This window comes from Manihot esculenta, chromosome 15, assembly GCF_001659605.2.
Source record: "Manihot esculenta cultivar AM560-2 chromosome 15, M.esculenta_v8, whole genome shotgun sequence".
NCBI lineage: Eukaryota > Viridiplantae > Streptophyta > Magnoliopsida > Malpighiales > Euphorbiaceae > Manihot > Manihot esculenta.
In genome coordinates, this window is record NC_035175.2 from 18,474,052 (window position 1) to 18,487,829 (window position 13,778).

General features: G+C 42.2%; 1 protein-coding gene across 1 annotated transcript; it reads right to left on the reverse strand.

Moving 5' to 3' along the window:
- Nucleotides 1–242: 242 nt before the first annotated feature.
- Nucleotides 243–9,713, reverse strand: LOC122721964 (uncharacterized abhydrolase domain-containing protein DDB_G0269086-like). The gene is made up of 6 exons (XM_043951384.1): nucleotides 9,602–9,713; nucleotides 1,997–2,430; nucleotides 1,431–1,877; nucleotides 1,061–1,148; nucleotides 663–913; nucleotides 243–347 (listed from the first exon to the last, which is right to left on the reverse strand). The coding sequence occupies exons 1-6, from the start codon at nucleotides 9,711–9,713 to the stop codon at nucleotides 243–245; spliced, it is 1,437 nt and encodes a 478-aa protein (XP_043807319.1).
- Nucleotides 9,714–13,778: the final 4,065 nt, after the last annotated feature.

Consider the following 13,778-nt stretch of genomic DNA (forward strand, 5'->3'; position numbering starts at 1 on the left):
CTTAAGAGCCCCCCAAAAGGAAAAATTCCCATAACATATGCAGGGACAACCTAACACACAGTTCCGACCTCAAAAAAAAAAAAAAAAAGGCCGGGCTACCAAGGCAAAATCAGGTTCCGACCTCCTAAAGAGGCACAATAGCCAAGAAGCGCCGACCTTGAAACAGACACTAACGCTAAAAGATGGGCCATCGGGCAAACTGCCGAGCTCCCAGCTCGGATAGACCTATATTAAGCTCAAGATCAAGCTCCCAGCTCGGATAAACTTGCCTTCTCAAAAGCCCAAGGTATGAAGGCCAAAACAAAAGGCCGGGCTCCCTCTTTCCAAAGGCTCATAAACGAAGAAACCTGTAAAAGGAAAAATGAAGGAGGACAAGGCTGTACTCCAAAATCAGTTTATCGGAAATAGACATCCAAATTCACAACCAAGAAGGAAAGGCTAAAAAAAATATATATATATATTTGATCTCTCAGACTATTAGCTAAAAACTAAGCTTGCAACTCAAGAGTAATCCAGAGCTTATGAATGAGAACATAGTTTACAAATATGAGAAAAAGATAGAGTACTTTGAGGAAAAAGAAAACTGACATTTCATTACAAATAACTATTACAAATTATCCTTCTGACGAGGTGGGGGGATAAATAGTCCTTAAATGACTTACATCAGTAAGAACACCCTCGCCTACACTATTTCTACTTGCAGTCTCATCTGCAGGAAGCTCAGGAAGCTCAGAATCCCTTGGATCAGAGCCCTCAACGTTTACAACAGGAGCTATCTCTGACTCAAGATGGAGATCTTCCTTCCCAGAGTTAGGGTCATCCTTCCCTGACTCAGGGACTTCCACGTCCTCCCTCTCCAGCTCAGACTCTTCCGAAGAAGACTCAGATGGCCGGCATATGTCCCTCCGGCAATCTCCTCGGGGCATAGGGAAATCATCCTCCCCATACAGCACTGGCTCGCCATCTGAGTCCACTTCGTACCTGCGAAGCTTGGCCAAAGGAGTATCAGGAGCGTGTCTGGCCTCTCTTAAGCCACGATTGTAGCCGGTCACATACATACAGAAGGCTTTCTTAAGAACCGCCGATTTCATTTCACTAGAAGCCTTATATTCATCGAGATGTTCCTCGCAGGCCTCAGCTACAAATTCCTTAAACTCAGAAGAGTCTTTGTAGTCCTGAAGATAAGCCTCACAGGCCTGCTCGATCTTCTTTTTCAGCTCATCAGACTCCTGATACTCTGCAATACATTGCTCGCGCACTAATTGAGCCTTACCTTCAACATGCTTTACTACCCCAAGCAGGGCTGAACACTTGCGCTCTAAGGTCCTGACTTCATGGTTGAGTTGCTGGTGGCGAAGGTTGAACTCCTCAGCCGATGAAGCCAGGTCTCTGATACGATCAGAGCTCGTGCTCAACTCCTGCTCAAGGACCTCCACCCGAGCTAGGGCTGCTTCCTTCTGAGCCTTCGCTTCCTCCAGCTGAGCTTGAAGCTCTTCAAAATCAGCCTTTAAGGCCCCATATTGTTGCTGGACCTCAGCTTTTTGCCTCACGGCCTCATCCCTTTCGCTAAGGGCCTCTGTCATAGAAGACAGCTGCTTTAAAACTCCTTCGCAGCGAACCTCCAAGGCAGCTGCCCTCTCATCAGACACTTTGAGAACCTCGCGAGTCTGAGACAGCTCTGCTTCTAAGGACTTGGTATGCCCTGCTGTCTCAGCCGCCTTCTCATCAGCCTTTTTAAGGGCCTCTAGCGCTGAATGCAGCTTCACTTGGAGGGACTGGATTTGCTCTCGAGCAGCTACCAGATTACTCCTGGCGTCACTGGTTGCAGATAAGTTCTCTTCCAGACGCGCCTCCTCGATCCGGCGGTCTACAGACTCCTAGAGGGAGCGATCACGAGCATCCACCTCCATAAAGAGGCCCGTCGCCTAAAATGAAAGAACAACTGTCAGAAAAAGAAGAGAAGCAAAACCTAAAGAGAGGTGAAAAAACAACTTACCATTAGGAGCATTTCTCTAATTGAAGATCCAAGCTCCTCATGAGAGCGAGATCGGAAGGACACTTGCTCCTTGGTAGAACTGGCTAAAAGACCAGTCAGGGCAAGAAGACGAGGATCTGAAGCCTCTGTAATTCCATCGAACATCCGCTCCCTGAGTAGTTCGGCGACAGCACTGGCCGGAGACTCGGGGGTAATGTCCGACGCATTCAGAACGTTGCCGGAAGGAGACAATGAAGGCACAGCAGGAACACCTTTCTTTTTCCCAAGGGGAGGAAGAGCTGGAGAAGGTCCTGTGGCAGCCCTGGATTTCTTCCGAGCTGGAGATGAAGCAGATGTTTCGGATGGGGCTGGGCGTTTATCCCTAGTCTTTGGTAGAACGCCCTCAGATCCAGTCCTCACAGAGGCAGGGGCATCTTGAGCAGAAACCTCTGAGACTTGGTGACATAGCGGTTGTCGAAGCCGATCAAAATAATCAATTCATTTATCAACAATATAAATACTGTAGACAGTGGTGAAAGGATCGAATCCACAGGGAATTGATACTTACCTATCTTTCTTGTCAAGACCAAATAAACAAACAGAAAATAAATAGACAATGAAAATAAAGTGCAAGTAAAGTAAAAAAAGGGGTTTTGAGATTGATTCAATTAATCTAATGGTGAAAGCAAATAAATAAAGCAAATAAAAATAAAGAGGAAACAATAATGATAAAAGCTCTAGTTGAAGATTCAGATTCACTTTAGTTGATAGGATTGATCATTGACTCATATGTTCCTTTGTTGATTCAATAAATTGGCCATGGAGATTGAAGAAGCTTCTCACATCCATTATCTCTCTTTAAGATTAAATCAATTAGGGAAAGTTCTCCAATTAATTACTAATTAACAATTGCCAAAGAACGTCTTTGAGCCTTAGGCCTTTTACAATAGTCAATTGCATAAAGATATAGAGAGAACCAATTCTAGTCACCCACATGCATGGAGACGACACTAGATCATGCGATTTCCTTGGTGATGCACCAAGTGTTCTTATGGTTGAATAAATCAAGCAATTTCGGACTTAAAATCACTCAAACCAACAATATATTACCTTGCAACAAAGAATCAATGGAGATCTTAAATAACAAAGCAATAATGTCCTTAAGCATGAAATCACAAGAATACTGAATAACAAAAGATAAACAATGTAGTCCAAGTCTCTCAATCCACAATACAACTAAAGCTTCACTTGTTCTTCAACTAGAAAAGAGGTTTCAGCCTCTCATGGCTGAAACAAAAACCAAAAATAAAAGAAAAGAAGAAAGGTAGAAGAAGAGATGTGAATTTCGTAGGTGTCTCCCAAGGGGAGCTTCGGGACCCTGTAGAGGCTTCTTATGTGGCTTTTTATAGTTGAAAAGTGTTGCCCTAGGTCATACTTACTGCCCAAGAGGTATTTTCTACCCAAGATGTGTCTGAAAAGGAAAGAATCGCGCTTTTCGGCTTCAGAAGGAAGGCTGCGCGAAAATGCACTGCTGAAGGAAGTTGGTGCGCGCGGTTTGCTCTCAGAAAGAGAAGGAGGCGCAGATTGTGCTTCCTAAATAAGTTTAGATGCTGACCTTGCTTCCTAATTAGTGTAGAGGCTGCCCAAGGTGCTGCCCATATGCAACTTGCTGCCCAAGTTGTTGCAAAAGAGGAAAGAATCGGACTGCAAGGCTTCAGAAGGAAGTTGGCGCGCAGATTGCCTTCAGAATAGGAAAGGAGCGTACCTTGTGCTTGAAAAGGAAGGAAGAGCGATCCAAGGCTGCCAATAGAGGAAGAAAAGTCGTGGCTTGATGTTCATAAGGAAATATGCACGTACTAAGGCTTTCAGAAGAGGAAGGATGCGCGGATCATGCTTCCAGAAGAGGTGGCGCGCGCATGGATTGCAAAAGAGGCAGGAGAATGCAGTCATTAATGTGCAGAAGTGGAAAGATATATGTCCAGTCTTTCCTTTTTAGGTGGAGCCTTCATTTGAATTTTAAACGCTGAACGCAGAAGAGGCAAGTGCGCCTTGATGAGACCTTGCTGCCTAAATTGGAAGATTTGACTGCTGCAGTACGTGCACATCTTTGAATAAGGAAAGAAAGATCTGCGATTCGAAATTCAAATAATTTCCTGACTGAGCTTTCCTTATTTGCTTTTGTCTCTGCACTTTCCTCATTTAAAGACTTTCCTTTTCTGAAAACCTGCCTTATTTGAAAACTTTCCTTTCTTAGCACATGTTCTAAATAAGGCAGGAAAGATTCTGCAGTTCGAATTTCGGACAGTTTGCTGACTGTGCTTTCTGACTCTTTCCTTATTTGGCACTTTCCATATATGAAAACTTTTCTTATTTAGAACTTTCCATATATGAAAACTTTCCTTTTCTGGAACTTTCCATAATTGGCACTTTTTGGCAGTTTTAAGAGCATTTTCTCCAGATTGTCTCTTTACACCTAATATCTGCAAAACATGGTTAAAACCACAAAATTAGGTAGAAAAGGTGTAAATAAACATTAAGAACATCATGATAAAGTGGGCTAAAATATGCTCTGTCAAATACCCCCACACCTAACCTTTTGCTTGTCCTCAAGCAAACAAACACAGTTAAACAAGCTCTCTTTGCTTTGATCCTTATTTCCACTTAAGCTCTTACTCTAGACCCCTATTTTGAAGCATTGCAATAAAGAATATATGCATCAAGGTTACTTACCTCTTTCCTTGTTTCCCTTTACTCACCATGGCTAGGATTGGTTTTACTCAAGAGAGAGATAATACATGACATTTCATTTGTTCAGTTAAGGACTTATTCTAGCTTTCAGAGTGACTTGCCCTTACCTTGAAGTACTTTATTCAGCCTTTTTACACTTTAAACTTGCTTGAAAAAGTCACCAACCTTTTGACGTGAAGGTACATATTGGTGATACCCACCCCCAGTTACTCAGTTAGTCACCTGTCCAAGTGGCTACTAGCTCTGTTCATAGTCTTTTGACCATTGGAACAGTTTTCAATTTGTGCTCATGAAGTCTAGGCCTTTTCTGAATTTATTTTTCTCAATGATTTGGGCAAATCAACACCAATTGCTAACACAAGTCACATTAAGTTTATTCACACATCAATCAATTCATTCTCTCAAATGAGAGTCATCAATATATTTTTCACCATGGCAAGCTTAAAGATTCAATTCAAAGGCAATTCCCAAACATGAATACATCTCATTGCAATTGATTCAACATAGGTTTAAAGAGTTATCACATCAATGGGGTCATGGAAAGAAAGTTCATCCAACATAGTTCATCAGTTTGAGTAAAGCAAATCAAAAAGAAGATTGTGGATGATCAAACACAAACTGAAAGGAAAACTGAAAAGAAAACGCAAACTGAAAGGAAAAAAAAAAACTAAAAGGAAAATGCAAACTGAAAGGAAAAATGTGTCTAAAGCAAACAATTAAAAATTTCAGAGATCCGCACCCCCACACCTAAATCATGCATTATCCTCAATGTATAAGAAACATAAAAGAACAAAGGAAACTGAGTACTCCCCTGGTGTGGTGTTGTATGGTGCGATCCACTTGGCAAGTTGCCTAAAGTAATTGGGGGAGGAAAAAGGGTCCCAACAGAATTGAGAACAAAGTGTAGCATGCCTTTTGCTTTGGTCATATCCCATCCTCTTTCTTTCATGTACTCATGAAGTAACATGATCAGTTTCTCCTCTTTCAGATGAGGTGTGCCTCTTGCCCTTATGTTTGCATTTTTGAGATGATTGGGCAGCACTTTGAACTCCAGTTCATATTTCTCCTTGGGTAGCTGCAATTTAGTACTGAATTCAGGCAAAACAAACTCTACCTTATCCGGCGGTTTGGGCAGGCATAGATCTGCATGCTCCTTTGGTTTTGGATCTTGGATTTCCTCTTGTTCATTGTGTGCATGGGCTTTCTGCGATGGAGGAATGGCTGAATTGGATTCAGTTTGCTCTTTCTGTGCAGGACTTACATGAAAGGGAGGTGAAGAGGACTGATCTGCGATTGAAGCTGAAAGGACGCAACTGAAAGGCTTTCAAGTACTCCTTGCGCAAGGTTGGTCTGCAAATGAAGGCTGGAAGGAGTTTCATGCGATGGAAGCTGTAGTGGGAGGTTCGGCGGCCGAATGGTGGTGAAGTTCGGCTTCCAAAAGGTGGTGAAGTTCGGCAGCCGAAAGGTGGTGGTTTTGGTCTGCGCAAGGCTGATCTGCGCACCAAGCTGAAGTGGTGCGATCTGCTTCTGTTCATTCTGTGCATGGCTGCAGTCCACCTGTTGGATGCAACAGTCAGTTTCTTTTAGTTCTGGCTCTTTCTGGCTCTCTTTCTTGCAAAGATCATTATTTAGTATATCATCTTGATTTACATGAAAAACATCTTTACTCAAACAATCAGTGATATCTAAATCAACAACAAGTTCTATTTGATCCGTTTGTTTGGACAAACAGTTTTCTGGTTGTTTCTGTTCAGCACTTTGTTCTTGCACTTGTGAACTTTCATCATCATCCCACACATCTTGAAGCTCTTCCTCTCTTCTCAATGTAATAGCATTCACATTCTCTCTGGGATTGTCTTCTGTTTGAGAAGGTAACTTCCCTTGAGTGTCGGATCTGTTCATTGCGGATGTCAATTCCCCGATCTGCAGTTGCATCATTTGCATCATTTGCATCATCTTTGCCATTTCGCTAGAGGCAAGATCTGAACTTGTAGGTGCTGGTTGGGCTTGATATCCTTGATAGTCCTGGTATTGGTCATCCTTAGCATAGTCGTAGTTCGGATAGTCTCCCCAATATGGATTGTATGTGTCAAAGTACGGATCATGTCTTGGCTGTCCATAGTATCCTTCAAATGCATGTACTTGTTGATAATTCTCATAAAGCATAGGACATTGATCAGTTAGGTGTCCTATTTGTGCACACATCCCACATGGCCGAGATCGCTCAAGTTGTTGGACATAATTTTCCAAAAGAGAGGTTAGATATGACAATCGAGGATCAATATTGGACATACTTATCTCATCCATGATTCAGATCTGCGATGGTGTCTGTGCCTTTGGCGAAAGGCTCGGCGGCCGGATGCAGAAGAGGTTAGGTGGCTGAATATGGAAGAGGTGCGATGGAGATGTTTCAGAAGAGTGGTGTGATTGGGTGACTTTTTTTTTCTTTTTTTTTTTTCTTCTTTTCTTTTTTGTTCAGATAGTGTTCTTCGCAGTACAAATCGGGTCCTGAAAGAAAAATAAACAAGTTAGATCAACTCCCCGGCAACGGCGCCAATTTTGACATAGCGGTTGTCGAAGCCGGTCAAAATAATCAATTCATTTATCAACAATATAAATACTGTAGACAGTGGTGAAAGGATCGAATCCACAGGGAATTGATACTTACCTATCTTTCTTGTCAAGACCAAATAAACAAACAGAAAATAAATAGACAATGAAAATAAAGTGCAAGTAAAGTAAAAAAAGGGGTTTTGAGATTGATTCAATTAATCTAATGGTGAAAGCAAATAAATAAAGCAAATAAAAATAAAGAGGAAACAATAATGATAAAAGCTCTAGTTGAAGATTCAGATTCACTTTAGTTGATAGGATTGATCATTGACTCATATGTTCCTTTGTTGATTCAATAAATTGGCCATGGAGATTGAAGAAGCTTCTCACATCCATTGTCTCTCTTTAAGATTAAATCAATTAGGGAAAGTCCTCCAATTAATTACTAATTAACAATTGCCAAAGAACGTCTTTGAGCCTTAGGCCTTTTACAATAGTCAATTGCATAAAGATGTAGAGAGAACCAATTCTAGTCACCCACATGCATGGAGACGACACTAGATCATGCGATTTCCTTGGTGATGCACCAAGTGTTCTTATGGTTGAATAAATCAAGCAATTTCGGACTTAAAATCACTCAAACCAACAATATATTACCTTGCAACAAAGAATCAATGGAGATCTTAAATAACAAAGCAATAATGTCCTTAAGCATGAAATCACAAGAATACTGAATAACAAAAGATAAACAATGTAGTCCAAGTCTCTCAATCCACAATACAACTAAAGCTTCACTTGTTCTTCAACTAGAAAAGAGGTTTCAGCCTCTCATGGCTGAAACAAAAACCAAAAATAAAAGAAAAGAAGAAAGGTAGAAGAAGAGATGTGAATTTCGTAGGTGTCTCCCAAGGGGAGCTTCGGGACCCTGTAGAGGCTTCTTATGTGGCTTTTTATAGTTGAAAAGTGTTGCCCTAGGTCATACTTACTGCCCAAGAGGTATTTTCTACCCAAGATGTGTCTGAAAAGGAAAGAATCGCGCTTTTCGGCTTCAGAAGGAAGGCTGCGCGAAAATGCACTGCTGAAGGAAGTTGGTGCGCGCGGTTTGCTCTCAGAAAGAGAAGGAGGCGCAGATTGTGCTTCCTAAATAAGTTTAGATGCTGACCTTGCTTCCTAATTAGTGTAGAGGCTGCCCAAGGTGCTGCCCATATGCAACTTGCTGCCCAAGTTGTTGCAAAAGAGGAAAGAATCGGACTGCAAGGCTTCAGAAGGAAGTTGGCGCGCAGATTGCCTTCAGAATAGGAAAGGAGCGTACCTTGTGCTTGAAAAGGAAGGAAGAGCGATCCAAGGCTGCCAATAGAGGAAGAAAAGTCGTGGCTTGATGTTCATAAGGAAATATGCACGTACTAAGGCTTTCAGAAGAGGAAGGATGCGCGGATCATGCTTCCAGAAGAGGTGGCGCGCGCATGGATTGCAAAAGAGGCAGGAGAATGCAGTCATTAATGTGCAGAAGTGGAAAGATATATGTCCAGTCTTTCCTTTTTAGGTGGAGCCTTCATTTGAATTTTAAACGCTGAACGCAGAAGAGGCAAGTGCGCCTTGATGAGACCTTGCTGCCTAAATTGGAAGATTTGACTGCTGCAGTACGTGCACATCTTTGAATAAGGAAAGAAAGATCTGCGATTCGAAATTCAAATAATTTCCTGACTGAGCTTTCCTTATTTGCTTTTGTCTCTGCACTTTCCTCATTTGAAGACTTTCCTTTTCTGAAAACCTGCCTTATTTGAAAACTTTCCTTTCTTAGCACATGTTCTAAATAAGGCAGGAAAGATTCTGCAGTTCGAATTTCGGACAGTTTGCTGACTGTGCTTTCTGACTCTTTCCTTATTTGGCACTTTCCATATATGAAAACTTTCCTTTTCTGGAACTTTCCATAATTGGCACTTTTTGGCAGTTTTAAGAGCATTTTCTCCTGATTGTCTCTTTACACCTAATATCTGCAAAACATGGTTAAAACCACAAAATTAGGTAGAAAAGGTGTAAAGAAACATTAAGAACATCATGATAAAGTGGGCTAAAATATGCTCTGTCACTTGGTCATCTAGGAGGATGATCTCCATTCCTATCCCAGAGGCCTCTTTGTCTTCAGTAGCAGGGACTTAGATTTTCCCCCTGGCACCACTTCAGGAGAATGGGCAATACCCTGCTCCACTTGATCAGAACTTTGGGTCTGCTCCACAATAGCTAGGGAAGCTTCCCTCACGACCTCTGAGGAAGCTGGAGCAGATCTAGGCCCTTCAGCAGGCCTCGAAGTTGAGCTCGATCCACCTTGGCTAGGCAGCCGAGATGACTTGGTGCTGCGAGAGCCCGGCTTCGAAGCTCTAGAAGAAGCCTTGGCGGGAGGTCGGCTAACCTTCTTGGACGAAGCAGCTTGAACCATCTCCGCGGCAATCTCAGTCACCGAACGCCCATCCCCAAAGGCGTCGAAAATGGCATGCATATTATCCCGAGACAGGACAAAGTTCTTGGGGAACTTGATGTCATCCATTTTTACCTCAGAAGCTGCAAAAGAAACGAAATTATAAAGAATCAGCATACTTCCAGATATTATGAGCAAAGAAGCAGCAAAATAGTCGGACAAGGCATTATACCCGTGTCCCGGATATCCCTAAGATTGGACGCGAACATACACTTCTCGACGTCATACTTCCTATCAACGAAAGTCAGTCGAAGCAGCCCGACCTGCTCAATAAGACTCAATTGGGGCAGATCGTTGCAACCCAGAAAGATCTCCCCCCAACTTAGATCCACCTCCCACATTCGGGCGGACCCTAATTTTAACTCCACCACAAGAAAGTTCTCCACCCACCCCTTTATGGAGTCCTTGTACCCCGTGAAAAGAGATAACCCAGTACGGGGGGAAAATAATAGAACTTTTGGGCCGCCCTAACCAGACGAAAAAAAGTGACAAACAGACAAGTCGTGGGCGTAAAACCCCAACTCAGGCAGATAGACTCAAAACAGGACATGAACAAAATGGAATTTGGGGATAACATCCGAGGAGTTACCCCGAAGTATTCAAAGACCTCAATAAAGAAAGGGGTAAAAGGAAACGGTAGACCAAATTCTCTCAGCTTCAAGAAAAACACTATGCGACGACCCCCTTGGGGATCTACCAAACCCGGAGGGGGAGGGTAAGGAAGGACTATCCTTTCATTTGGAAGAGGTGCTCGAATGAAATACAACGGAGCATCTAAAAGTCTCTGGGCAATATACTTAGTTATGTTGGAGGGTGTAATATGCGACTCAAGGTTAACAATATCGGGAAGCTTTGAACTGGCCATGGAAGAACAAGGAAGCGTACCTGAGAACACAATGGGGTGAAAAATGCAGAAGGAGTTGCAGGAAGACAGAGAGCAGAAAAGAGCTAGTTTCTTCAGAAGACAGAAAGAATTCGAGATGAAAGACAATAATGAGACGGAACGTGGATCTGAACAGTTTTGTCTTGGAGCGGCGCGATCATTAATTACTCTCGAAGTTTACCATCTCAACGGTTAGATAAATCACCGGTGAGAAGGTAAAGGGGAAAAAAGATGATCGCTGGGCTTCTCCACATCCGTCAAGGGCCAGATCCGTGATTACGGCCCATCAACCAAAAGCCCATTCGTCACCTACATAATACAAGCCCAACTTAGCCCGCAAGAACAGCTCAACCTGCAAAATTCACCACTTCACCACCTCCATGGCAAATACCAAGGAAACAGAGGGGCAAGTCATGAAAAGACTCAAAAGTACAAGCAAATGGGAGCATGATAAAGGTCAGACTTGCTCATCACTTAAAAAGTTATAAGATTTGATTTATCGTTATTAAACAAAGGCTGTGAGATCGGAAAGAGGCGACAAGAGCACCTCGGGATCATACAGAGCTGAGAGCTCAGAAATTAACTCAAGGATTAAAAGGCTGAGCTCACAGGTCGGATTAGTCCAGCTCGGAAAACATAACTTGAGAGCTCGGTCGGCTAAAGGAGACTCAAAGCTCAATCCATCAAGTAAAGACCGAGCTCACAGGTCAGTTAGTCAAGCTCGGAAGAGTAAACCGCCCGTCCAATTGGTTAAGTAGGCCTGAGGCTTGGCTCATCGACTAAAAGAAGAAGTTCGCGAAATACGGTCAATTCAGCTCGGAAAAAACGGAACAAAAGTTAGTTGGCTAAGGCTATGAAGAAAACAGTATCAGTACTTCATCCATGACAGAGAAAAGAACAAGCTCAAGTATGAATGAAAAACAAGCATTTCATTAAAGGAAAAGTACATTACAGCACGTTACAAAGGCCTACATTACAGAATGGAAGACTACCCTTAAAGGATTTACATATCCGGATACTTCGTCATCTACGATTATCACCTACCCTACTATTCTAGTCTTCAGTTCGGAGGACTTCTCGCAGCTCGGAATGTGAGTTTTTCAGAAAAGGCCAAGATCTGTCTCGCTATTATAGGGGAACTGAACAAGATGATTCCCATAAGCATTTCTCACTGTCCCCCCGGGGCAAACGTTCGGTTACCCGAGTGTGATGCACGGCACATTCGGACAAGCTCAGATATTATATGCCAGCCGTGCACCACACATGAAAAACATAAGTCTTCGAGTTACAGCACTGGGGAGATCGCAGAGCATACATTCAAAGGCATCGCCAGAAGCTTGACTGAGTGCAGCAGATCTCAGTCTCGCATAATACTGGTACTTCACACCAAAGGGAACAATAAGTTGATCATTCTCTCCACTTCCATTTATATCAAAAGAAGACGACGGGGGCGTTAAGGAAATTTCCTTTTTCCCCTCAGAAGAAAGAGCAGACCTCTCATCCGCCCAGAACCTCTTTGGAGCTCGGACAGCAAACTGAGGAGGAGGCCGGCCAGACGACCTGGGTAAAACAGTCTCAGCAGCTTGCCGAATAGTCCCACCCATCGGCCGCCCTACCAGAAGGATCTCCAAAGCACCGTCCAGACTCTTTAGAGGTAACATCAAATTTGCAAGAATTTTGAACTGACCCATTCTTATCTCAGGTACTGCAAAAAGTTTCAAAATAGAGACAAGTCAGCAACAATTCTCCATCAAGATGATAAAAGCAAGATTAAAACAAACCTCTGGGGCAACAAAACAATACAAACTCAAGCTCACTCATTCCGTTTGAAGAAGGCGTCAAATGGATCCTTTGCAAATAAAACAGAACAATCAGAACAATCTCGCTGGAGGAAAGAAGCAGACAGAGAAACAGAAAGGAAGAACCTCTTGTTCCTGCAGAGGATTAGAGAATGAAGAAAAGTTAGCGTTGATATATACCCAGAGTCTGAAGCCTTAGCACGGTGCAGAGCTATGCTAGACTCTAAGCTAATGGCGTCAGGATTTTAAAAGTTAGTCATGGAAAAGGAAAGGAAGGACATGTCCAGATAATGATGACAGAAAAGCAAAGACAGCAAAGAACACGAAGAATGGAGAAAAGCCAGAAAGGGGAAAGAACAGATAGGATTCGGAAACGGTACAGTGACAGAAAGATGAAAGGATGTTATTAAGGCACCTGAACACAAACAGGCGCGGTCATAATAGTTCTTGATATTCACCCCCTCGGCAGTAGGAGCAATAACTACCGAGAAGGTGAAGGGGCAATTGATGACCGCTGGATTTCTTTGCCCCAGATCAGGGGCTTGACCACAGCCAAAGGCCCATAACGTAGAGGCTCACACACCTGATATGCACAACAAGCTTGGCTTATTCAATCTGCAAGGCCGGGCTTAACCAAGCTTCTTCATTCGGATCGGCCCAGTCCGCGACCAACAGGCCCTCTCCACTCAGGTTCAGCGTCCGGCCCGACTCTCGGCCCAGCCCAGTTTCCAGAGCCATATTCAGACAACCTAGCAGATCCGTTCGAGCGTACGCACGAGGAGAATCAGAGGCTGTTACGCATGGAGCAGGCGGCTGATACCCTCGTACGCCCGAATCTGTATGTCAGAGACGCGTGTCCCAATCATGGAAAGGCCTTTACACGTCACCAATAAGCATAGCGAAATGGATAAAAGGGGAACCTCCTCCTCAGAAAGTTTAAGTTTTATTTTCTCAATACCAAAACCCTTGTAAAACCCTATTCTATTGGATCTCAGATCATCACATATAATTTATACAATATATTAAAGTGAAAAGAATAGTAAATAATAAGTTTGTCTAAAATACTTATAGTTATATTTATTATAAATTATTTTTATTTTGATTGATTAAAAATAATAAATAAATTTAATATTATTTAAAATTTTTATATATAATATTATAATATTATAATTTAATATATTAATATAAAATATATATTATGATCTTTAATAAAAATATGAATATTTAAATGTTTTTTATAATAGAATTTATATTATATTTAAAGTAATTTTTTCTATTTTAAATTATATTTTTCTAAATTTCATAATTATAAATTAGTTTATATACATACAAATAATAAAATAG

Excerpts from the sequence above, each read along its gene's own strand:
- LOC122721964 (XM_043951384.1), bottom strand. The coding sequence starts at position 9,713 with ATGGTTCAAGCTGCTTCGTCCAAGAAGGTTAGCCGACCTCCCGCCAAG. Across the intron at positions 1,878-1,996 it reads TTAGAGAAATGCTCCTAATG|GAGTCTGTAGACCGCCGGAT; the intron begins GTAAGTTGTTTT and ends CGCTCCCTCTAG. Across the intron at positions 914-1,060 it reads GGTTCTTAAGAAAGCCTTCT|ATTGCCGGAGGGACATATGC; the intron begins GTATGTATGTGA and ends TGCCCCGAGGAG.